We start from the raw sequence: 22349 nt of genomic DNA, 5'->3' as shown, positions 1-22349 counted from the left end.
AATTGTACAATTTTTGTAAAGGTAAGTGCTATTTGGAAAACTTTCTTAATGGTGGAAATATTCCATCTGATGGGATAGTGATTACATACGGTAAAGTTCATCCAAATGTACATTTCAAATAGGTAAATTTTGTCTGCCAATTATACTTCAATAAAGTGGTTTAGGAAAGAAATAACAAGAAGCCCACTTACCCTCTCATTTCCTCCACTGCCAATGGTTAACCATGGTTAATAGTTTTGATCCTTCTATATCCTTTTAAAAATAAATAGTGCTAGGGTTCTGAGTTAGTTCTTTAACTCAGAAGAACTAGCCTTTTCCTTTTGCTTTCTTGGTTTTTAGCTCATCTGATTTAGCATTCACTCATTAAATGCATATTTACAAAGCATGCTATGCACAAAGCATTGTGATGAGTACTGGGGCCACAGCAGCAAGACAGACAGACATAATCCTGCCCTTGAAAATCTTGTAGGGATTTCCTTTTGTGGCTCAGCAGAAATGAATCTGACTGGCATCCATGAGGACGCAGGTTCAGTCCCTGGCCTCACTCAGTGGGTTAAAGATCCAGCATTGCCATGAGCTGTAGTGTAGGTTGCAGATGCTGCTTGGATCTGGCATTGCTGTGGCTGTGGTGGAGGCTGGTGGCTATAGATCCAACTTGACCCCTAGCCTGGGAGCTTCCATATGCCACGGGTGTGGCCCTAAGAAGCTTTAAAAAAAAAAAAAGAAATAAAGAGTAAAAGAAAATCTTTTAGCCTCCTGAGGGATACAGACAAGTGGAATGGCAGTTACAATACAGAGTGATAAGCACTTTGATGAGATACTGTGGGAGCATGTGGAAAGGGGTATAGGAGGCTTTCCAAGGAAGAAGCGACATTTAACCTGAGACCTAAAGGCTGAGTAGGAGTGAACAAGATGTTTATACTTCTGGTCATGATGGAGTAACAAGGACTGGATTTATTCTCTCAACAAAAGTAAATAGTAAACTAGACAAAAATATATGAACAGTGTTTTCAGGCTTTAGACCACAGCGTGACCTGAGAAAGAAGAGAAGCAAAAGAGGTAAACTCTTTGGAGGCAATTTCCAAACCGCATACCACAGAGGGAGATCCCAAGCAGAGGACAGTGGTTATACTAAATTTATATGAAGACAGAGGACAGAGTTTGGGGTTGAGGTGGCTAGAAGTTGCCAGACAAACTTCTGGAAAAGAAGGCGTTATGAAGAAAAAGACCTCCAGAAAAATGCATAAGGGGTCTTGAGTCTGCTGAACATGAGACACACATACATAAGGTAAAAGTTCACAAGACCAGGTACTATGAGACATTGAGAGCACAGGGATAAACAGTTCCCAGACCTCACAGAGGACTGGGAGACAAATCAAGTTCCACTCAGCCAGGGTGGACAGTCATCATTGTTCATGCAGGAATTCAGGAGAGACCTCAAAAGGGCCATGCTCTATGCGGGGGTGGGGATGTATTTATTTCCTAGATTAAGGGCTACTGTAGACTAACCCCAACAGAACTTAAAAACAAGCTTCAGAAGGCTGAAACTGAACCACAAGTAACCAAACTGCCTACTAGAATAAAGTTCAACACTCTAAAGGAAGAAAAAAATTCCAGTTACCCAACAACATAAAATACACAATGTCCAGCATCCAATCAAAAATCATTAGTCAGGCCAAGAAGCAGGAAAAATGACCTATAAGCAGGAGGAAAATCAGTTAATAGAAGCAGACAAGATATGACAGAGATGATAGAATTAGCAAATGAGGAAAATATGAACATAGTATGAAAGAAATGGAAGATATGAGAAAGAACCAAATGAAGCATCTTGAGTTGAAACATACAATATTCTAAAGAAAAAATTTACTGGATGAAATTAACAGCGTAAGAGACAGGATTAGGATTCAGATGGTGGACTAGAAGGACTGGAGTTCACCTTCTCTCATAAAAGCAATAAAATTACAACCAACTGCTGAACAATCTTCAACCAAATAAACTGCAAACTATCAAAAATGATAACCTATTCTAGAAAACAAAGAGGAGGCCACATCAATATAGTAGGAGGGGCAGTTATGTGATATAAGCAACCTCATACCCACCACGTGGGCAGTCCACAGACCAGAAAGTAGCTAGATGGCAGAGGCTCACCCATGGGAGTGAAAATTCCAAGCAAAACAGGGGGTGACTATGGCTCGTTGGGGGGGAAGCACATTGGAGGCAAAGGTCTTGGAAATAATCATCAATGTGTGCTCCTCTAGAGGTGGCCTTTTTTTTTTCCCCATTAGTTGTCAAATTAATCTTTATGTAATTTTTCTTTGCAGTTCCTAGCTAGCTGGGCATTCCACTGCACCACTGTTGATGTCATCTATGATGTTGTGAGGCTGGTGGCCATCAACATTGCAGCCCATAGACTCGGCAGTCCCCAGGATCTCTTTAATGGTTCCAGAAAGTTCTCTAGCTAAAGATCAGTGCCGCATCTGTTGGGCAATGTTGACAATCTCATCAAAAGTGATGTTTCCACTGTGCTTAATGTTTTTCTGCTTCTTTCTGTCTCTTGGTGGTTCCTTTAGAGCTTTGATGATCAGGGCAGAGGCAGAAGGTGCCACCTTGATCTGGGCTTATCTGTTCTGAATGGTCAGTTTCACTGTAATTCTCAGACCCTTCCATTCACCAGTTGCCTAGGTGATGTCATCATCAACCTTTTTTGGAGACAGACCCAGGGGGCCAATCTTGGAGGCCAGGGCAGATGTAGTACTGACTTCTCCACCAGTGCATCTCAGGTACACGACTTTGATCTCATTGGGGTGGAACTTAGGCGGCATGGTGGAGGTGGCAGGTGTCAGATGAATCCAGATTCGGGACGACCGAAGAAAGTTGCACCGTGGCCTCCTCTGAGCCGAAAGCCGAATGTGAGGTGGCCATTTTGGAAAAAAATATGGCCCCACCCATCATGACTGAGAAGCCCCAGGCAAAACAACAAGCGTGGGGCGGGGGGGGGGGGGAGAAATAGCACCAACCACCAGCAAGTAGGCTGCCCAAAGTCTCCTCCCCCGCAGCTCCACCTATCAATGGGCAAGCACTACTCCATCCAGTTGGGAATTCTAGAGCAAGCCCCCCATGCCAACTTCAGCCACAAGGCGGGAAGAAATCAGAAGAGAGGCTACAACTCTACTGTCTGCAAAAATGAGACCACACCAAAATTCTGAGACCACACACAAAATGAAAAGGCAGATAATTATGACTCAGATAAGGGAACAAGAAAAAATCCCAGAAAAACAGCTAAGTGATCTGGAGATTACCAACCTCCATGAAAAAGACTTTAGACTAATGATAGTAAAGATGATTCAAGAACTGGAAATAAACTAGAGGCAAAGACTGATAAATTACAAAAAACAATGAACAAAGAAATAGAAGATATAAACATTAAGCAAGCAGAGAGGCAAAGATACAATAACTAAAATAAAAAAATTCACCAGGGAGTTCCCACCACGGCTCAGCAGAAATGAATCTGACTAGTATCCATGAGGACATGGATTCAATCCCTGGCCTCACTGAGTGGGTTAAGAATCAGGAGTTACCATGAGTTGTGGTGGAGGTTGCAGATGTGGCTCAGATCTGGCATTGCTGTGGCTGTGGCATAGGCCAGCAGCTACAGCTCTGATTCCACACCTAGCCTGGGAACCTCCATTTGCCATGGGTGCGGCCCTAAAACAAGAGAAAAAAAAAATCACTAGATGGAACCAACAGCAGAATACAGGAGGCAGAAGAATGAATAAGCAAGGTGGAAGACAAAATAGTGGAAATCACTGATGGGAAACAGAAAGAGAAAAATGAAAAGAAATGAAGACAGTCTAAAAGAACTCTGGGACAATATTAAACACACCAACATCCATATTAGAAGGGCACCAGAAGGAGAAGGGAAAGAAAAAGGGCCAGAAAAAATATGTGAAGAGATAGTAACGGAAAACTTACCTAATACGGGAAAGGAATTACTCATTCAAATCCAGGAAGCACAATGAGTACCACATAAAATAAACACAAGGAGGAACACCCTGAGACACATATTAATCAAACTGACAAAAATTAAAGACAAAGAGAAAATATTGAAAGCATCTAGGGAAAATAAATAAATAACATACAAGGGAATTCTGATAAGTTTATTGGCTGATTTTTCAGCAGAAACTCTTCAGGTCAGAAGACAGTGGCATGATTGGAGTTCCCGTCATGGCGCAGTGGTTAACGAATCTGACTAGGAACCATGAGGTTGCAGGTTTGGTCCCTGCCCTTGCTGAGTGGGTTAACGATCTGGCGTTGTCATGAGCTGTGGTGTAGATTGCAGATGCGGCTCGTATCCTGCATTGCTGTGGCTCTGACGTAGGCTGGTGGCTACGGCTCCGATTCGACCCCTAGCCTGGGAACCTCCATATGCCGCAGGAACAGCCCAAGAAATAGCAAAAAGACAAAAAAAAAAAAAAAAAAAAAAAAAAAAAAAAAGAAGAAGACAGTGGCATGATATACTTAAAGTGATGAAAGGAAAACCTCTAATCAAGATTGCTCTACCCAGCAAGACTCTCATTAAGATATACATTTTTTTCTTTCTAGGGCTGCACCCATGGCATACGGAGGTTCCCAGGCTAGGGGTCAAATCAGAGCCATAGCTGCCAGCCTACACCACAGCCACAGCAACTCAGGATCCAAGCCGAGTCTGCAACATACACCACAGCTCATGGAAACACCAGATCCTTAACCCACTGAGCGAGGCCAGGGATTGAACCCACATCTTCCTGAATCCTAGTTGGGTTCGTTAACCACTGAGCCATGAAGAGAACTCCTCTCATTCAGATATGAAGGGAATATCAAAAGCTTTACAGACAAGCAAAAGCTAAGAGAATTCAACACTACTAAACCAGCTTTACAACAAATACTAATGGAACTTCTCTAGGTAGAAAAGAAAAGGCCAAAACTACAAACAAAAATATTACAAATGACATGGGTCACCAATAAAGGCATACATATAGTAAAGGTAGGAGATAATCCACATGCAAATATGCTACCAAAATCATAACTCGTGAGAAGAGGAGGGTAAAAATGCAGGACACTGGAGATGCACTTGCAATTAAGAGACCAACAACTTAAAACAATCTAGTATATATGGAGACTCCTATATCAAAATTTCAGTGTAATTGCAAACAAATAATTTACAGCAGATACACACACAAGAAAAAGCAATCCGAATACAACACTAAAGATAGTCATCAAAGAACAAGAGGAGAACAGAGAAGAAGGGAAGAAAAAAATATCAACAAAAACAAATCCAAAACAATTAATAAAATGGCAATAAGAACACACATATCAAATTACCTTAAATGTAAATGGACTAAATGCCCCAACCAAAAGACATAGACTGGCTGAATGGATATGAAAACAAGATTCATATGTATGCTGTCATCAAGAGACCCACTTCAGTTCTAGGGACACAGAAAAACTGCAAGTGAGAGGATGGAAAAATTATTCCATGCAAACGGTAACCAAAAGAAAGATGGAGTAGCAATACTCATATCAGACAAAATAGACCTTAAAATAAAGAATATTATAAGAGATAAAGAAGGAACATTACATAATGATCAAAGGATCAATCCAAGAAGAAGATGTAACAATTATAAATATATATGCACCCAACATAGGATCACCTCAATATGTAAGACAACTGCTAACAACCTTAAAAGGAGAAACTGACAATATCACAATAATAGTGGGGGACTTTAACACCCCACTAACAGCAATGGACAGATAATTCAGACAGAAAAATCAACATGGAAATACAGGCCTTAAATTATGCATTAGACCAGATGGAGTTAAGAGATATTTATAGAACATTCCATCCAAAAGCAGCAGAATGCATATTCTTCTCAAGTGAACATGGAACATTCTCTAGGATTGATTATATTCTGGGCCACAAATCAAGCCTCAGTAATTTAAGAAAATTGAAATCACATCAAGCCTCTTTTCTGACTACAATGCTATGTGACTGGAAATCAACAACAAGAAAAAAAAACTGCAAAAAACACAAACACGCGGAGAGTAAACAACATATTACTAAACAAAAAATGGATCACTGAAGAAATCAAAGAGGAAATTTAAAAATACCTCAAAGCAAATGACCACAAAGACACAACAATCCAAAACCGATGGGATGCAGTAAAAGCAGTTCTAAGAGGGAAGTTTATAGCAACACAAGCCTACCTTACCTTAGGAAACAAGAAAAATCTCAAGTAAACACCTAACTTTACACCTAAAGCAACTAGAGAAGATCAAACAAAAGCCAAAGAAGAAATGAAATCATAAAGATCAGAGCAGAAATAAATGAAGTAGAAACAAAGAAAACCATAGAAAAGATCAATGAAACTAAAAGCTAGTTCTTTAATCAACAAATTGATAAACCCAGAGCCAGACTTATCAAGAAAAAAAGGACTCAAATCAATAAAATTAGAAGTGAAAAAGGACAAGTTACAACAGACATCACAGAAATACAAAGGATTATAAGAGACTACTACAAGCAACCATATGCCAATAAGATGGACAATCTAGAAGAAATGGACAAATTCTTAGAAAAATAAAATCTTTCAAGACTAAACCAAGACAAAATAGAAAAGATGAATGGACTAATTACAAGAACTGAAATTGAAACTGTGATTAAAAAACTTCCAACAAACAAAAGTCCAGGACCAGAAGGCTTCACAGGCAAATTCTATCAAAAATTTAGAGAAGATGGAGTTCCCGTTGTGGCTCAGTGGTTAACGAATCTGACTGGCATCCATGAGTACACAGGTTCGATCCCTGGCCTTGCTTGGTAGGTTAAGTATCCAGCATTGCCATGAGCTGTGGTGTAGGTCGAAGACCAGTTTGGATCCTGCATTGCTGTGGCTCTGGCACAGGCCAGTGGCTACAGCTCCAATTCGACCCCTAGCCTGGGAGCCTCCATATGCTGCAGTTGTGGCCCTCCCCCCAAAAAAAGCAAAAATATAGAGAAGAGCTAACACCTACCCTTCTGAAACTATTCCCAAAAAATTGCAGAGGAAGGAACACTCCCAAACTCATTCTATGAGGGCACCATCACCCTGATACCAATACCAGACAAAGATACCACAGAAAAAGAAAAGAAAGAAAAGAAAAAGAAAATGACAGGCCAATATCACTGATGCACATAGATGCACAAATCCTGAACAAAATACTAGCAAACTGAATCCAACAATACAAAAAGATTGTACAACATGATCAAGTGGAATTTAGCCCAGGGATGCAAGGAATTTTTAATATTTTCACATCAATCAGTGTGCCACAGTACATTAACAAACTGAAGAATAAAAACCATATGATCCACTCAATTGGTGCAGAAAAAGGAGTTCCCGTTGTGGCTCAGTGGTTAACGAATTCAACTAGGAACCATGAGGTTGCAGGTTTGATCCCTGGCCTTGCTCAGTGGGTTAAGGATCCGGCGTTGCCATGAGCTATGGTGTAGGTCACAGACGCGGCTCGGATCTGGCATTGCTATGGCTGTGGTGTAGGCTGCTAGCTACAGCTCCCATTAGACCCCTAGCCTGGGAATCTCCATATGCCATGGGCGTGGCCCTCAAAAGACAAAAAGACAAAAATAAAATAAAATAAAAATTAAAAAAAGAACACTCCCTAACACCATACACAAAAGTAAACTCAAAAATGGATTAAAGTCCTAAATATAAGACCAGATACTCAAAACTCTTACAGGAAAACATAGGCCGAATACTCTCTGACATAAACCACAGCAATACCTTCACAGATCTACCTCCTAGAGTAATGACAATAAAAACAAAAATAAACAAATGGGACGTAATTAAACTTCAAAGTTTTTTCAGAGCAAAGGAAACCCTGAACAAAACAAAAAGACAACCCACGGAATGGGAGAAATTATTTGCATATGAAGTGATTGACAAGGAATTAACCTCCAAAATATACAAACACCTCCTGCAGCTCAATCCAAAAAAAAAAAACCAAAAAACAAAAAAAACCAACCCCATCAAAAAACGGGCAGAAGGAGTTCCTGTCAGTGGAAACGAAGCTGACTAGTAACCACGAGGACACAGGTTCGATCCCTGGCTTTGCTCAGTGGGTTAAGGATCCAGAGTTGCCATGAGCTGTGGTGTAGGTCACAGGCACTGGCTCGGATCTGGCCTTGTTGTGGCTGTGGCATAGGCTGGAAGTTACATGTACTCATATGTTCTAGGATCCATGAGGATCCATGAGGATGTGGGTGTGCTCCCTGGCTTCACTCAGTGGGTTAAGGATCCCACTGAGTTGCTATGAGCTGTGGTGTAGGTTGTAGGCATGGCTTGGATCCCAAGTTGCTGTGGCTGTGGTGTAGGTCAGTAGTTGTAGCTCCAATTCAACCCCAGCCTGGGAACTTCCATATGACACAAGTGGGGCCCTAAAAAAAGTAAAAAATAAAAGATGTGATGCATATACACAATGTAATATTACTCAGCCAAAAAAAGGAATAGAATAATGGCATTTGCAGCAACATGGGTAGACCTAGAAATTATCATGCTAAGTGTAGTCAGTCAGATAGTGAGGCGCAAATAGCATATGCTATCATTTACATGTGGAATCTAAAAAAAAAAGGATACAATGAACTTATTTGCAGAATAGAAACTGACTCACAGACTTTGAAAAACTAAACCTTATGGTTACCAAAGGAGACAGGTTGGGGGGTGGGGGAATGCACTGGGGGTTTGGGATGGAAATGCTATAAAATTGGGTTGTGATGATCATTGTACAACTATAAATGTAATAAATTCATTGAGTAATATAAAAAAATAAAATTGGGTTGTGATGATCATTGTACAACTGTAAATACAATAAAATTCATTGAGGTTTTTTTTTTGTTTTTAAAGAGGTAGCTCGAAATTTGGTGCAGCAGAAATGAATCCAAGTAGTATCCAAGAGGATGTGGGTTCAATCCCTGGCCTGGCTCAGTGGGTTGAGGCTCCTGAGTTGTTCTGGCTGTGGTGTAGGCCGGCAGCTATAGCTCTGATTTGATCCCTAGCCTGGGAACTTCCATATTCTGTGTGTGGCCCTAAAAAGCAAAACAAAACAAAACAAAACAAAACAAAAAAAAAAAGAAAAAGAAAGGAAATTAGCAGCTTATTTGACACTACAGAAAAAAAGATCATTTACCCTTGAAGAAGTAGCAAAAGAAACTAAGCCAAAATGAAGCACAGAGAGAAAAAAAGAAGGTAGAGAAAAAAAAAGATGAGGACAGACTAGAGCCTCAGTGACCTGTGGAAAAATATCAAGTGGTCTAACATACATGTAATTGGAATCCCAGGAGGTGGAGGGTAGAGTCAAATAACCAAAAAAAATAGTCTAATGATTAGAACTCCACCTCTGAAGAAGGATTTTTCCTGCTCCCAAAACCATTCTTTATGACTTATGACTTTAGCTATAGGGTATGTGTATTACTGAGAGTCAGATTGCCATTGCACCCTAGTATTGAGATTGTGGGCTCATACCATTAATGAAAATATTCTTTCCCACAAGTATTTTGTGAATTCTTAGAAAATGAGCAGATATATCAAATAACTCTTATGAGGTGGGCAAGTGTGGTCAGCTTGTGAGTCTGTATTACATGTGGTGGTTTCCTGACAGATGCTGCCTGACCTGACCCCCTGCTCAACTCCACTCCACACTCTGTCCCCTTCTCCTGATCTCTCTGCCATGAAAACCCACAACGGAGTGAAGCTCAGAGATGAGCTAACAAATGCTTGTTTCACTGTGCCACAACGGGAACTCCCCCATTTTAAAGTTGAAAAATTTGATTGTTTCTTAAAATGTCATTGCATCAAAAGCAATGTATCAAGAGTTCCCATCATGGCTCAGTGGTTAATGAATCTGACTAGGAACCATGAGGTTGTGGGTTCAATCCTTGGCCTTGCTCAGTGGGTTAAAGATCTGGCGTTGCTGTGAGCTGTGGTGTAGGTCGCAGACGTGGCTTGGATCCCATGTTGCAGTGGCTGTGGTGCAGGCCGGCAGCTACAGCTCTCATTAGATCCCTAGCATGGGAACGTCCATATGCTGTGGTTGTGGCCCTAGAAATAGGCAAAAAGACAAAAAAAAGAAAAAAAAAAAAAAAGGGCTGTGTCAAAATGCCAGCTGCCCTCAGGAAAAGATGGTGTCATGGAAGCTATAAGAAAGGAATAGTCCAAAACTCTGGGAGTGGTCAACAGTAGCCCCTGCTGATGTGTACACGAGCTTTAGCCCCAAGGGAGTGACTGGTGACTTTGTCAAGAGGGCTCAATATAGTGGTAGGAACACAAGTCAGATTACAGTGGTTGAAAGATGACAGGAAGAGAAGTAAGTAAAGGCTCTGAGTGGGGACAAATCCTTTAAGGAGTCTTACGAAGGAGACATGAAATAGGGAGTGGTAACCAAAAGGGGGGACATTGCTAAGAAGAGTCTCTCCCTGGCTCCCCTTTTTTGTTGTTGTTGTCCCATGGCACATGGAGTTCTGGGGCCAGGGATCAGATCCAAGCTGCAGCTGTGACCTCTGCCTGGAATCCTTAACACACTGTGCCAGTCCAGGGAGCAAACCTGTGTTTCAGTGTTCCAGAGACAGTGTCAGTCCTCTTGGGGCACAGCTGGAACTCCAAGAGTCTCCTTAAAACTGGAGAAACTCATGAGTACTGAGGTCCCTGCTTAGAAGCCAAATCCACATTCTATTCCTGGACAACAGGAGCTCCAGGGCCCCAAGTCTGTCTGTTCTGTTGAACCCAGACTTGTTCCTGTAAAGAGCCTAAAGCAGACTGCACACCCATTGAGAAGAGGTGGGGCCTCCAACAAAGGAAGGTTGGGTCCCACTAAACTAAACAAATAGTGATGCAACCCACTCGTGGCACCATCCCCAGGGGTGCCATCCAAGGTGGGCATGCGAGAGCAGCCCCAGTGGGTGGAGAGGGGCTCTGTGAGGGTAGAACTGGAGCAGGGTACTCCTGGAGGCTGGGTTGCCTCAATCTCTGCCCAGGATTACCAGCTGCCTGGGGCTTCCCCAGCCACTTGGCTGCTTCCTGCTGAAAAGACCGGGGATTATGAGAGGAACTGCCACCTGGCACCTTTGGCCAATTGCCATGGCAACTGCAGGCCAGGTATTTTATTCCGGTCATTGCCTGGGAGTGGTCCTCCCACATGTCCTGTTTTCCAATGTTACGAGCTCATTATTCTATAGCTTTTCCCTGCCTGGATCTTGCAAAACAAGATTCTTTGGCTTGTGTCTCTCTCTAATGCCTGGAAGGACCTGCCCTGAGGTGTCTGAAATATGAGACTTTTAATACAAAGGTACAATTTCAATCTGAAATTGAAACTGATCCAGAGAGGGAGGGTGCTGGCAGGAGCGAAGGGCAGTGGAGGTGTCCTGCAAGGTCAGAGCAGACACAGGCCAACAAAGTTTGTCTCCCCTGCCTCCTGCTCTAGAGCATTTCCTTCTCTTCCATGAGTGGGCCGAGGATGCCCACTGCTGAGACACCGTCAACACTTGGACCAAACCAGTACACGACCCAGGGAGCCTCACGAGGCAGCCTGGCCTCACATGTCACTTTTCCCCACCCCCAACCACAGGAGCACAGACATAGCTCTTACCTGGAAGAATCACAGGCCCTTGCTGCCCGCAAAAGAAAAGACAGGACCTGAGTCACGAAGGAGAGAGGCAAAGACCGTGGCCTGTGGACAAGGAGGACTCTGGCCTTTGGCTTGGTGCAACAGTTCTTGCTAGCCACACACTATAATCAGTGGTGGAGCTTATATCAAAGACCAGTACCAGCCCCCATGCTAGTAGATTGAAATTCAGCTGAAGCACAACCAGGGCATCAGATTTTTCCTGAGGTGTCTCAGGTGTGGAGAACCACTAGCAGCTCAAATAAGCACTCAACTCGCTCAAGTCAGAGCCCCAGCTGTAGCTCCTGGTTCCGTGGCTCCCTAGGGGTGTGACCTTGGGCAAGTTACTCAACATTTCTAAGCCTCCATTTCCTTCACCGTAAAAGAGTACCAACCTCACGGAGTTGTGGGGAAGGCTGAATGAAAGAACCCAAGTCAGGTGCTGGGCCCTATGCCCAGCATGCAGTTAAGTGCTCAAACTGTTATCTGTTATTGGAGCAGCATTTGTTCCCACACTAGGATCCCGATTCGGAGCTATCTAGGTTTTAAAAAGTGCCACTTTCCCAGAGTGGGGTTGAGAAGAGCCAGTTGGAGCCAGGGCCAAGGCTAGGTCAAGGGCTGGTGTTGCCCCTCGTGGTTGGTCACTCTGATACATTCTAGTTCAACACTAGCCTTTCAGAGACGATGGAACTGTTCTATGTCTGTGCTGACAACTTGGTAGCCACTAGCCAAATGGGGCCATAGGGCCCTTGAAATGTGGCCTGTGTGACTGAAGAACTGAACTATTAATGTTTTTCAATTTTTATCACTTTAAAGTTAAATAGCTACACATGGCTGACAGCCACAGGAATGAACAACGCTGCTCTAGACATGTATGTGTGTTGAAGATGAAAGTAAGCAAAGACATAAAGAAAAATAGCTCTTCTACTCTCTCATCTGAACCTCAAGAAGTCCTCATACAAAGGAGATCTGACAGGCACTGAGAGTCCCTTTTTACAGATTAGGAAACTAAGCCTCAGGGATGTTAAAACACCTGCCCCAGATTAGGAAGAGAGAGAGAGGCAGAGCCCAGAGCAGAGGGAGACAGATTTCAGGACTGCAACCCATCCTTCATTTGTGGGGAAAAGCTTTCTCTCCAAGGGAGCATTTCACATTCCCCCACCAGCCCCTCCTGAGGCCTCAGAGCAGGCTCCCTCCTGGCCCCCTGACTCCCGTGGCCTCCCCCTTCCCCGCGCTACCCACCTGGAAGAGCTCCTGAACCTGAGTGTCCACCCACTGCTCCATCTCCAGCCAGCGCTGGAGCTGCCCCAGGTCGTACTTCACCGTCAGACGAGTGGGTCTCCGGGAACGGGACACTTTGGAAGGGTCGGAGTGGGACTTTGACTCTGAGTCTGTGGATGATGTCCTCCTCCTCCCAGAAGCCCACTGGACCTTCTTACTCGGGTTCTCCTTGTCCGGGCTGGGAGATGTGCAGGAAGCAGGGCTTGAAGACAGCATGAGAAGATCGGTCTGGGCGAGGCGCTGGGAAAAACTGCCAGTCAGAGCAAGAGTGCCAGGGAATGAAGAGAGAGAAGTGAGAGAGAGGCCAGCAGGGAGGAAAGGAAGGCGGGCGGGAGGGAGGACCAAGGCTCCTGGAGGGGTGGGGGTCAAAGATCAACAGGCCTTTGTGTGGCGCTGGGAATGCCAGTCTCTCGGCTCCTGGCTGCCAGTGAGTGGCACTCCCGAGCCACCGTGCCCCGGCCTCCCTTTCTGCAGCTGCTGAGCCTGAGTGATATAAACTGCAGACGAGCAAAGGTCAGGAGGGTGCCATGTCTCCGGAGGAGGAAGAGGCCCTTGGGTCCTGAGAGGTGCGAGGCTCTGACCTGAGTCATACTCACCTGAGTGCTCTTAGCATCCCACCCTCCTGGGACTAGATCCACCTGGGCCCCCCGAAGCTGCGGTCATAGGGATCCTACAGGAGCAGGGTCCCTGGCTGGCCAAGGCTCCAGAGTGTGGCGCTGCTGAGGGCAGCATCTGACAGAAGATAACTAGTAGGCTGGTTGTCTCTGGCCCTCGTGGGATCAGGACCCTCTTGTCCTAAATGTGAGCTGGCTTTAGGAAGGTGAGAGAAGAGGCACTCCCGTTGCCCTGATTCTGTGTTTGCAAAGGCAATCTTGTCTCCCAAGCCCACTCCCCAGACGCAACTGCTTAGGAAGCCATGTTCATCATCACATCACACCGCCCCCTAAGCTCCGACTCACGTCCTTCCAGACACACAGAAACCTTGCAGACCTAACATTTACCTGGGTGTTAGGATTATTACTTCTAAACATCCTTGCATTCTAAAGGGAGGGTGTTTGTGTTTGTTTAGTCTTTTGTAAACAAAGATTTCAAAACTTTACAAAAGTTACACAATGGGAGAATACTATATATATATATATATATATTTGTCTTTTTAGGGCTGCCCCACGACATATGGAGGTTCCCAGGCTAGGGGTCAAATGGAAGCTGTGGCTGCTGGCCTACACCATAGCCGACGGCAACACTGGATCCTTAACCCACTGAGGGAGGCCAGGGACTGAGCTCATGTCCTCATGGATGCTAGTCGGGTTTGTTAACCACTGGGCCATGATGGGAACGCCCTATAATTTTTTTTTAAATGAACAGTTCAGAAGGACAAAAGAAAAATGAAAGTTTCTCTTCTCTCCCCAGCTCCACTCTCTATGGCAACCTATGAACAGCTTCTGTTTTTAGTTCTCCTGTGATCACCATTATCCCTTTGTGTAATATCATAAATTATTCCATTTTAAACAGTATTTTGTCTCCTCAATAGGAAGGATAAATTAACTCCCAGAGTTCCCTGGTGGCACAGCAGGGTAAGGATCCAGCATTGTCATTGTTGAGGCTTGGGTTGCTGCTTTGTCTGAAGTGCCCTGGACAGGGAACTTCCGCAGACAGCAAAAAAAGAAAAAAAGAAATTAACTCCAATACTCATACTTACTCCCTCATCCTCTTTACTTTCCACATTCCAATCTTTGTTTATGTAATTATTTTTAGGTCTTGTAGTGGTTGCTTTTATGACGATTTTCTGTTTCTAAAGTATCAGCTTCAAACATCATACACTGACTACTAAAAGAGAATTTTAGACAAAAGCCAATGGATGAGTCTTTTCTTTTTTTTTTTTTTTTTTTTTTTTTTTTTTTGCTTTTTAGAGCTGCTCCCAAGGCATATGGAGGTTCCCAGGCTAGGGGTCTAATCAGAGCTGTAGCTTCCGGCCTACACCACAGCCATAGCAACACAGGATCCAAGCCAAATCTGTGACCTACACCACAGCTCACGGCAACAGTGGATTCTTAACCCACTGAGGGAGGTCAGGGATCGAACCCGCAACCTCATGGTTCTTAGTTGGATTTGTTTCTGCTGCACCACAACGGAAACTCTTGGATAAGTCTTTAATTATGAAATTTAGGCCCTAAATTGACAGGGTAGGGGAGGTGTTTAAAGGCTGGAGGCCAGGATGGTAGCTTAGAAAAGCCTGGGCTTCAGAGGGAGGATCCCAGTTCAAACTCAGTTTTGCTCTGTATTGGTTTAATTACCCTCAAGTTTCACAACCTCTTTGAGTCTGTTTTCCTAACTGCAAAATGTGGTTTTGGGGAGGATTAAATGAGATGATGTATGTAAACATTTAGTAAAATATCCAAACTTTCCCTTCTCAAGATATCCCTTCCTCTTTTTTTTTTTTTTTTTTGGCCTCCCCTGTGACATATGGAAGTTCACGGGCCAGGGTTTTAACCCTCACCACAGTTGTAACCAGAGCAACGGCAGTGAAACACTGGATCTGTAATCCACTGAGCCAGGGGAAAACTCTCCTTCCCTTCCTTTGTTTGCCTTCTCATCCTCCCTGCTTTCCTGGTGAGGCTCTGTCTGTCAAAGCCTGGCCTTGGGGTTTCCCTGAAGTGGCTTCCTTCCTGGCCCTCTTTGGAAGAGGGTGGAAATGAGGAGGCCTCTAAAATGCAGCCTGCAGACCCAGCTGTTACCTTGATGACCTGTTACACTCTGATAGGCAAAAGGTCAGAGTGTAGTTCCCTCCCTCTTCTATTTCTGTCTTCTGAAGGCTTTGGGAGCCCTATTCAGGAAAAGGAACCTGTTCAGAAGAGTCTATGGGTTTGGTTCATTCATTAACACATTCATTTAAAAAAGATTTTATGAGTTCTTCTGGTAGACCAAGCATTATGCTCAATCCTGGGGATTGGTGATCCAAAAAAGACACAGTCTCTGCTCTCGTGGAACTTACAGTCTAGTGTTAAAATAAACAGTATTTGACTAATCAAATAAATGTAAAACTGCAATTGTATTTAATGATCTGAAGAAAAGCTAAGAGGTGCTATATGTCTAGTGATGGTGTTACCTAGCAAGTGGTAACATTTGAACTAAGTTCTGAAGGATCAATAGGAGTTTAACTAGGCACAGGGGCCAGCAGGAATAGACCTGACAGAAGGCAGAGCACATGCAAAGGCCCTGTGGCAGGAGGCAGAGGGTGAGTACAAGGGACTAAGGAAGGTCAATGAGGCTGGAGCAAAGAGATGAGAGAAGCAAAAATGGGCCATGAGGTGGAAAGGGTAGAGGTATCTACTCAGGGCTCTGTGAACCATGTTAAGGAGTTTTGTCTCTATCCCAAGAGCACTGGAAGTCACTGCAAAATCTTAAGCAAGGGTGGTCAGGCAGGCTGACATGTTCAGATTTATTTATTTTTTTTTCTTTTTAGGGCTGTACTTTCGGCATATGGAGGTTCTCAGGCTAGGGGCTGAATTGGAGCTGTAGCTGCCGGCCTATACCACAGCCACACCAACACCGGATCTGAGCCAAGTCTGCAACCTACACCATGGCTCACATCACAACGGGATCCTTAACCCACTGAGCGGGGCCAGGGATCAAACTCTCAACCTCATGGTTACTTAGTCAGATTCATTTCTGCTGCGCCACAATGGGAACTCCCAGATTTAAATTTCTAAAAGATCATCCTGGCTGTTGAACAGAAAGGGAGTCAGAGGATGCAAAAGGCCTGGGAGGCCATTGCTGCTGGGCTTGACTCGAGGAGGAAATGTTGCTGGTAGGGAGAAGTGGATGGGTTGGAGAGCAATTTAGAGGGTAATGTTTAACAGAACTTAGTGATGGATTGGAAAATGCAAACTTCTTGAATTCCTACACAGGATCACAGACAGGTTCATGCCTGGACCCTCCCTGAGCATACTTCCTCATCTGTCAACTGGGGGTTTGTGAGATTTTGCATGAGCATACAATATGGCCCCAGGGAAGCTCTATATGTACACGAATGAGGTATAACCATTATTTACAGTGTAAGGCTCCTTTTTTTTTTTTTTTTTTTTTTTTTGGTCTTTTGTCTTTTTAGGACCGCACTTACGGCATATGGAGGTTCCCAAGCTAGGGGTCTAATCAGAGCTGCAGCTGCTAGCCTACACCACGGCCACAGCAACGCCAGATCTGAGCTGCACCTGTGACCTACACCACAGCTCATGGCAATGCCAGATCTTTAACCCGCTGAGCGAGGCCAGGGATCGAACCTGCAACCTCATGGTTCCTAGTCGGATTCGTTTCCCCTCTGCCACTGCGGGAACTCCAGTGTAAGGCTCCTTATTTACATTCTCCCATTATAGCACCAACCTACGCGTGTCACCATTCACCAGTTAAGTTTGCCCAAGATAAGGGAACTCAAGGTTCAAGATAAAATGTGAAGAAAAACCACTAGGACCACAGGGTCATATCAGGGTGGGGAAATAAAGAAGGTACAGGCCTGGCAGAGGTCTGGCCTGGGTAGGACAAAATAAGCAGCAGGCAGACCCCATCAGAACTAGACTGTTCTTAAATGCCTATTCTTTTCTTTCTCATTTTTTCATTTATTTATTTTTTTGGCTTTGTCTTCTTTTTGAGGGCTGCACCCAAGGCATGTGGAGGTGCCCAGGCTATGGGTCCAATCAGAGCTGTAGCCGCCAGCCTGTGCCACAGCAACGCAAGATCCAAGCCTTGTCTGCGACCTACACCACAGCTCACAGCAATGCCGGATCCTTAACCCACTGAACGAGGACAGGGATCAAACCCACAACCTCATGGTTCCTAGTCAGATTCGTTAACCACTGAGCCATGACGGGAACACCATCTCTCTAGTATTTTTCTACGCATATATATTTAACACAGATGAGAAAACGCTATATATAATACGTATTTAAAAAATTGTATTATAGTTGATTTATCCTTTTAAAAAATTTTTTAATAAAATAAAGTTGATTTACAATGTTGTGCCAATTTCTGCTATACAGCAGTGACCCAGTCATATATATACATATATATACACACACACATATACATTCTTTTTCTCATATTATCTTCCGTCATGTTCTGTCACAAGTGATTGGATATAGTTCCCTGTGCTGTACAGGGGGTCCTCATTGCTTTATAGATACAAACCCAATGGCCAGTCCTTGCCACTCCCTCCTCCACTCCCCCTTGGCAACCACAAGTCTGTTCTGCATGGCTGTGAGTCTGTTACTGATCTGTAGACAGATTCATTTGCACTATATTTTAGACTCCACATATAATATGTAATTATTTAGAAAATTTTAAAAATTTCCCATTGTGGCTCAGCAGGTTAAGAACCCAACTAGTATCCATGAGTATATGGGTCCAATCCCTGGCCTTGCTCACTGGGTTAAGGATCCACAAGCTGTGGTGTAGGTCACAGATGCAGCTCAGATCCTGCATTGCTGTGGCTGTGGCACTGCCGGCATCTGCAGCTCCAATTCAGTCCCTAGCCTGGAAACTTACATATGCCCCAGGTGTGGCCATAAAAAGAAAAAAATAAAAATAAAATAAAATGCCCCTTCTAGGGAGTTTCCACTGTGGTGCAGTGGGTTAATCTGACTGCTCTGGAGGCATGGGTTCAATTCCCGAAGGTCCAGTAGATTAAAGGATCTGGCGTTGCCAGGGCTGTGGCATAGGTCACAGCTGCAAGTTTGGATTTAATCCCTGTCCTGGGAACTGCCATAGACCACAGGTGCATCTATTTAAAAAAAAAAAAGTCCCTTTTAGGGTTACAGCAGTATCTGAGGGGACTTGTCTCCTTTAAATAAAGATTGAACCAATGACAGCAAATTCACTTTGAAAAATCTTGCATTACTTTTCCCAAAAATCCCTATCAAAAATCCTTGGCTCTGCATGATCAAGGGAATTCGTGGGCTTTTATTTAGATCATTAAAACTAAAATTTATAAAATTTATATAAGATCATTAGATAATTAAAACTAAATTTTGTTCTGTGAATATCCTTCTGTTGCAGTTATTATTGCCAACATAAATCATTACCCCAAAACAGGATTCACCTCTCGGTGGGTGTCCAGCCAACAGACACAACCACGCCAAAGATTCAGAGAAGGAAGGATTTATTATAACTTACAGCACGTAAGGAGAACACTGGGGACCTTTCCCAAAACAGTGTCTCCCCAAACAGCAAAATTAGGGACCTTTTGAGCTAAGGGTACCTGCATATTCATGAAGAGACTTGAGTAGACAAGAATCCAGCATAGAATTGGGACGAAGTTTGACTGAGTCCAAGTCTTGGTTAATTGAAGTCAGAAAGTCAATACCACCCTTCCATCCTCCACCTGGGGCCTTAGGTTCCTAAAGAACTCAAAAGACATATTATTATGTGTATATGTATCCATAGAGGGGGGAACTAGGACTCTGCTGTATCACTGCACTATTGTTTGGCTGCCTTTTCTCTGTACCTGCAATCTGTCCTTTGTTCCCTTAAGATCATTAGTTCTGAGACCTGTTCAAGGGTAAGCATTGTGGCCAGGCTTAGATCACAAAATGGTTAAGACCAAAACAGGTTCTCTTATTCCATTAAGCTATTCCTGGAGTTCCCATGTGGCACAATGGGTTAGGGATCTGGCATTTTCACTGCAGTGGCTCTGGTCGCTGCTTTGGGTGGGTTCTGTCCCTGGCCTGGAAACTTCCACATGCCACAGGTGAAGCTTAAAAAAAAAAAAAAAAAAAGAAAAGAGGAGTTTCCCTTGTGGCTCAGCAGTAACGAGCCCTGACTTGTATCTATGAGGACTTGGGTTTGATCCCTGGCCTTGCTTAGTGGGTTGGGGATCCGGCGTTGCCATGAGCTGTGGTGTATGTCACAGACGTGGCTCGGATCCCCCGTTGCTGTGGTGTAGGTGGGCAGCTGCAGCTCCCATTCGACCCCCAGCCAGGGAACTTCCATATGCTTCAGGTGAGGCCCTAAACACACACACACACACACACTCAGCCACTCCTGGTTCTCTTTCTCCAGTGACCCTTTAATCTATCTGCTTACAACATCACCCCAAAATGTAAAGGCTGATAACACAGCCATTTATTTGCTCATGATTCTCAACTTGGGTAGGGCTTGGCAGGTGCAACTAGTCTGCATTGGGCTGAGTTGCCTGGGACTAAGAATGCAGGAAGGCTTCATGAAGCTACTCAGCTGGGGTGGCTGTGAGATAGCAGAGCCCCCTCTCTCCCTTCAGTCTCTCATCCTCCAGGATCTTGCTCTCTTCCAGCGGCCTCTCTCTCCCACAGGGTAGTCAAACTTCTTTACATCAGAACTGGGTGTAAGAGCAGAAAATGAAAGCCTCTAGGGTGAAGCCTGGAAGTCATGTGGTACCACTTCTACTAAGTCCCATAGGTCAAAGCAAGTTACGGATTCAAAGAGAAGAGAAAGGTAAACGCCACTTCCTTGAGGGAGGAGCAGCACGCACCTACAGGTATAGGTAAGCTGCCAGGCTAGGTGGAGAATCAGAGCTGGAACTGCTGGGCTATGCCACAGCCAAGCAACGCCAGGTCCTAGCTGCATCTGCGATCTACATTACAGCTCAAGGCAATGCCAGATCCTTAAACCCACTGAGCGAGGCCAGGGATCAAACCTGCATCCTCTTGGATACTAGTCTGATTCATTACCACTGAGCTACAAGGGGAACTACCCTTGCCTACCATCTTTAATGCCCATCTTTGAAGGCCATCCATTTTCCTACCTATAGAAACCAGCAGACCACCAGCCAAGACAAGGCATTCAGTGTACCTTTTTTACCAGTGGTGTTATGGACTGAATATTCTCACCAAACCACCCACCGCTAAGATCAGTAGTTGGTACTGGTGGTATGGCAAATATGAAGGAAGGCTGTAGCATAAACACAGGCTTTCTCTTCCCCAGGTTCATAGAGGGAGAGGGAGCCACATGGTCAATAAAAGAGCTAACTCACTCAGACAGCTCCCCTCAGGCCTGCCATATACAATTAGAAAACAATATCATTTGGAAATGCTTTGCAGGAAGGCAGGTCAGAATCTCAGAAAGGGGAGTTCCTGTCGTGGCTCAGCAGTAATGAACCTGACTAAAATCCATTCAACCCTTGGCCTAACTCAGTGGGTTAAGGATCCGGCATTGCCGGGAGTTGTGGTTTAGGTCGCACATGCAGCTAGGAACCCACGTTGCTATGGCTGTGGTGTAAGACGGCAGCCACAGCTCCAATTCGACCCCTAGCCTGGGAACTTCCATATCCTGCGGGTGTGGCCCTAAAAAGACAGAAAAAAAAAAACCCTCAGAGATGGCCCTAGATTGGCAGTCAGAAGACCTGAGGTCTGGAGGTAGCCTCTGCCACCTACTAGCTCTGCACCTCTGAACAACAAATCAAGGACTAATCTCTGGGCCTCAGTTTCCTATATGGGAAAGGAAGGGCTTTATCTAAGTCCTCCAACAGCTCCAATGCTCTCCACCTCTCCACAAATCAAACTTTATGAATCCATCCAGAAAATAGCTGGCTCTGTACACACTGTTAAAGAGGCTCTTGGGAGTGGGGGTTACCAGGGGTCTGAACCAGTGAAGGACAGAGGAAGGCAGTCTGGAGAAGGGAACCTCATGCTGTGTGCAAGGTGGCCCGGAGTCCATCTGGAGGCTGGCAGAGAGCCCAGAGAAAGGGCAGCGGTGGCAATAGAGTAGAAGGGATGCATGTGAGCAGTTACCAGGGAAGAGGGGGGAAATATGCCAGAACTTGGGGGCTGGCTAGATGTTTGCAGGGAAAGCCCAAGGAAAGGCAGGGGGGCATAGATTACTCCAAAGTGACTGGGACAGTGAGACCAGGCGAGAATGTGGAGAAAGGAGCAAAGAATCAATTTGAGTTCTTGTTTTGCCTCAGCAGGCTAAGAACCCAACTAGTATCTGTGAGGATTTGGGTTAAGGATCCAGCATTGGTGTGAGCTGTGGTGTAGGTGACAGACTCAGCTCAGATCTGGCATTGCTGTGGCTGTGGTGTAGGCCGGCAGCAGCAGCAGCTCCGAATGGACCCCTAGCCTGGGAACTTCTATATGCCGCAGGTGCGGCCCTAAAAAAAAAAAGGTCTCTTCGTGGCGCAGCGGAAAGTTTTTGGGTTCAATCCCTGGCCTCGCTCAGTGGGTTAAGGATCCAGTATTGCCATGAGCTGTGTTGTAGGTCTCAGAAGTGGCTCAGATCTGGCATTGCTGTGGCTATTGTGTAGGCCAGCAGCTGTAGCTGTGATTGGACCCCTAGCCTGGGAACCTCCGTATGCTGCAGGCGTAGCCCTAAAAAGCAAAAAAAAAAAAAAAAAAAAAAAAAAAAAGAAGAAGAAGAAGAAGCAG

At 44.5% G+C, this 22349-nt stretch overlaps 1 protein-coding gene and 1 pseudogene across 7 annotated transcripts in view; both read right to left on the bottom strand.

Moving 5' to 3' along the window:
- PPP1R14D (protein phosphatase 1 regulatory inhibitor subunit 14D) overlaps window positions 1-22349 on the bottom strand; it is a 36165-nt gene that overhangs the window by 10767 nt on the left and 3049 nt on the right. For 3 of the 7 annotated variants that reach the window (XM_021062777.1, XM_005659736.3, XM_021062855.1), the window contains exon 2: window positions 12922-13210. In XM_021062777.1, coding sequence (XP_020918436.1) covers window positions 12922-13176 — 255 coding nt within the window. In that variant the 5' untranslated portion in view covers window positions 13177-13210. Of the gene's footprint in view, window positions 1-12921; window positions 14124-22349 lie in introns of those variants that run through there. The other 4 variants (XM_021063003.1, XM_021063056.1, XM_021062908.1 and 1 more) reach the window with 4 other exon arrangements.
- On the bottom strand, window positions 1324-3000 carry LOC110261377 (annotated as a pseudogene).

This window comes from Sus scrofa, chromosome 1, assembly GCF_000003025.6.
Source record: "Sus scrofa isolate TJ Tabasco breed Duroc chromosome 1, Sscrofa11.1, whole genome shotgun sequence".
NCBI classification, from domain to species: domain Eukaryota; kingdom Metazoa; phylum Chordata; class Mammalia; order Artiodactyla; family Suidae; genus Sus; species Sus scrofa.
Note: the sequence above shows the minus strand (reverse complement) of the source record. Positions and strands in the feature narration are given on the sequence as shown.